Below are 4,283 nucleotides of genomic sequence, written 5' to 3' on the forward strand. Positions count from 1 at the left end.
TCTAAGTCTGGTTAGAGTCCCTCGGGCGATGAACTTTCTTTAGTTAATTAATCTATACCTAATAATAAAGAGATAAAATTTTCCAACTCTAATTTTTTTGTTTGTTCATTATTTTGGTTCATCTCCCTCTAACTAAAATTTTTTTCTGTTCAAAATTTATATATAATAATTCATGCTCATATGAGTTCGTGTAGCTCTTGTCTTAGTCCAATTTCAAAACGTATCGTCCCTTCGCTTGGCTCCGGCACGCTCCTCCCTAGCTTGGCTTTGCCGTGAGGATCCACGGACAACAGTGAGGATCCCCCAGCTTCGGCGGACAGCCGAGCGGAGGATCTCTGCCCCCCCTCCTCCAAATCGGGCGCTACTGGGTGTGTAAGGGCACTCACAATGCAAGATAATTAATTACATATTATTTAATGGTATTTTGCTGATGTGACAGCATATTTGTTGAAGAAAGATGTAGAAAAAATAAGACTTCAAGTCTTACTTAGACTATAAGTCCACGTTGTTTGAAGTAATAAATAACTTTAGACTCTATGATGGAGTCTGCATTGTGAGTGCCCTAAGATCCGACATGCGACGGTGAGATATTATTCTATTTTTCAAAGAAAATATGTCCTTCATTGGATATGCAACAATTGTGTAATCAAATAATCTGTAACCTAGCTCACATTGTTATTGCCTTTACTGAATATAAATATTTGATATGACTCCGTGCGAAAGGGCTCCCTAGTAGCATCACATAAATTCCCTTCAACCAATGAATTCTTCTCTATATATCACGTGACTATTGGCACTGAGTTTGGCGCCAAGCCCCATGCCACGTTGGACAACGTTGATGCGAAATTACTTGTACAACCTAGACGCCAAATATTATGGCGCCAGTCCTAAATCTATTTTGTAATTCTTTTTCTCACAAATTCATAGGTAAATTTGTCTTGGAAAATGGACTAGATTGTAAAAAACGTAGGGATAGCTACGCATGGTCTTTTTTTTTTTTATCACAGCTACGCATGGTCTTCCCTTCGTGAAACCGCGCGCCCAAGGGTCAGATCTAGATAAGAGCAGGATCCGTTGCCCCTTTATTTAGAAGTATTCAGTTATATTTTTGCATGTGTATAAATATTAAAATGCAAAACTAAAATAGTAGGTTATTCACGAATTATATTGAGCCCAAAACAACAGCCCCCCTGCTCTCCCATCATCTCCGCCGGTCCAACTTCTCCGATCTCCTACCTCCCATCATCGCTCGCACCAACTGAGGCCGCCGCCGGCGGCGCGGCTCCGCGGCAGTGCGGCACCGTCCCACCGAGGAGGCCGGAGCGCTGAGCAGCGAACAAACGGAACACGAGCAGCCGCGAACAGGTCTGTATGTATCTGATCAATCGCAGCACCTACTGTGAATCATATTCAATTGGCAACCCATTTACTCATATTAGATCAATATTCGATTTTTTTTTTCTTTTGGAAACCTGTCAACATTGCTAGTACGCACGGTGATGAAAATAAGGGCAAAGGAAGAGAGAAGGGCTAGAGTCAGGAATATATGGGAGAGACATTCTTGGAACTAACCAATTTGTTTAGTGACTAGGACCAAGAACATCTCACTGAAAACTGAATCTTTATCACCAAGATGGTGATGGCTATCCTAGCCAAAAAAAAAAGAAGATGATGATGGCTACTATGTTTTGTTATCGTGAGACCCCTTTGTCATTGTGACCAGTAATCTTGATCATCTACTTCGAAGCGTATTATGCCTACTAGCTTCGATTGTTTTGCAAAAAATTATGGGGGTTGTCGTACATGTGTGCACCCATGCATGTCCTTACTCTTTACTCCTTACTGGGTCTGCTCCTGTGCTTGCACCATGCTAGTATGCTACTGTGGTTTGGAACTTTGGATTCTCATTCTCCCTCAAATGGAGACACAGCTTTGCCTTTATAGAGTTCAATTTCGGAGTTCTTGTATGATGCATAGCACCGATGACCAGAGATCATACCCAGGGACGAGACATGTTCGTCATTTTCATCTGTTATACAAAATTTCCCGTTTCTCTAGGTTGTAGGAAAAAAATTTTTTAGAGCACGCCTTGGCGCGTATTTTATTAAGCAGGAAGAGTTTTTAGAACAAACAAAGGACGACTAGGTAACCCAGGTTACCAGCCCAAAGCGACCACTCTCCTCACCCCTCGAAACTAGAAGAAACTACATTGAAACAGGATCTGCAACAGGCCGAAAGCAAGCTACGCGAAACGAGCAGCCAGCGCGGACAGGCCCCTGTACCCCGCTGAGCACCACAGGTTCAGCTCCTGCTGGATATCGTCGACGAGCCTCGACGCCGTTCTCTGAACCCCCTGAAAAGTCCTAGCGTTCCTCTCCTTCCAAAGGTTCCAAGCCATCAAGAAAAAGGAGGAAAATTATATGATCATGCTACTGCTGACAGAGGAAGCTGTGTCATTGGCTAACTCCCTGATGCAAATTTGACATAGGTCTCTAACTAGATGATGGCTACACTCAGAGTCAGTAAAGGCAACAAGCCAAGTTGGGTTACTATTTGATCAGACAGTTGTTATATATATCTGAAGAACAACATCTATTTGATCAGACAGTTGTTATATATCTGAAGAACAACATCTTTTCGTTGAAAGTTAGAATAACAATTCTGTCTTTTCCCTCAAAAAAACAATTCTGTCTTGAAGGTTTTATGTGTGATTTTTTTTATGAACTTTTATGTGTGATTTCTCTCTCCACTTGCTATGCGGTATTTCTGTCTTAGTTTCATTCCAGACTTTTATCTGTTCCTAAAACATGACTAGTTGAACTTGTTATTTTGAATTGATTTGGATCAAATGCAAGTGCTATTTCTTGACATCTAAGCTGAACTCGGTTGCATCTAATTGTAAATAGAAAATATAAAGCATGCAGCTTCAGCCATGTTTCATGCGAAACTTGCTTCATTATTGATGATAAAATTGTTTCTGTTTACTCTGGGCATCTAACGGAGGGCAGGCCTTAAAGGCACTTAGTCAGATCTCATTTTCAGTTACTGCATCATTGACTAATGTTGCACTGTTTGATGCAAGCTCTTTTTATAATGCAGACATACGGTTGAACGATGGCAACTCTGAAAGATGCAGTAGTAAGGAAGCCTGTACTGGCAACACTCCGTCTTACCGTCCCAGCTGGTGCAGCCCGTCCTGGACAATCACTTAGTCCAGTACTTGGTTCCTATCGGCTCAATATGATGGCTTTCTGCAATGATTTCAATGCTAGGACCCAGAAATACAAGCCAGACACTCCAATGCACGTCACCATAACCGCCTACAAGGATCACACCTTCGAGTTTGTGGTCAAGTCACCCCCAGTATCATGGTTCCTCAAGAAGGCGGCAGGAATAGAAACCGCTAGCGGTATACCTGGCCACAGAAATGTGTCCTCCCTCACTATCCGCCACGTGTATGAGATCGCAAAGTTGAAGCAGGCTGACCCTTTCTGCAAGCACATGTCGCTTGAAGCGCTGTGCAAGTGCATCATTGGCACAGCCAACTCCATGGGTATTGCGATCGTTAAAGATCTATGAGCAGTGTGAACAGCCTTTTAGTCATGAATTTTGTGACATTTGTCATCCTAGTTTTTAGTTTGTGCTGGAGAGGTTACAACTCTTCTGTCTCACTGAGCTTCCTGCCAGTGTCATGTCCTTCTAGGAGTATGAAACTCTATTGTGCAATTCCCGGCATATAGCCTTCAGCTCAACCATTTTCTCTTATTTTGTTCCTTTTGTTACTTAACTGAGATATATGTGGTTTTACGACGATGTTTAAAATAATACATTGCTTGCAGTGTTGGTGTGTTCCACTTCCACATGGATGTTATACTTTTGCAAACGATAAAAAATAAATCCTGATTGATGACCTCAACAGGATTTTGCATAGAGCAGCCTGGAATGCGGTATTTGTCGATAAGGGACATTCAAGACTTTACGGTTAACCCCTGAGGCATATCAGATTTCATGGTGAAACGTACATGTATTGCTCTATGTATTTTATGTACTTTACTAGAACGCAAAATTTTCCTTTCATCATGCCTCTGATAAAATGTGCACAAAACTGCTGTTGCTGGCAAGATGCCCTCTTGCTTTGCTGTAACTTCTTATATTTTTTTTGCCTTCTTATCTATTTTCTGTTTTGAAGGTACCTTCTTATCTTATCTTTTTTCTATAACCATCTTTCTGTCAATCCATAGTTGAATTTGAGGAGTGTAGCAGTGGACACGTAATATGTTTAC

General features: G+C 41.6%; 1 protein-coding gene across 1 annotated transcript; it reads left to right on the forward strand.

The window, feature by feature from the left end:
* Positions 1,095–3,834, forward strand: LOC8067154 (50S ribosomal protein L11). The gene is made up of 2 exons (XM_002441728.2): positions 1,095–1,365; positions 3,100–3,834. Exon 2 carries the CDS (start codon positions 3,115–3,117, stop codon positions 3,577–3,579), a length of 465 nt encoding a protein of 154 aa, XP_002441773.2. The 5' UTR covers positions 1,095–1,365; positions 3,100–3,114; the 3' UTR covers positions 3,580–3,834.

This window comes from Sorghum bicolor, chromosome 8, assembly GCF_000003195.3.
Source record: "Sorghum bicolor cultivar BTx623 chromosome 8, Sorghum_bicolor_NCBIv3, whole genome shotgun sequence".
Lineage (NCBI taxonomy): Eukaryota > Viridiplantae > Streptophyta > Magnoliopsida > Poales > Poaceae > Sorghum > Sorghum bicolor.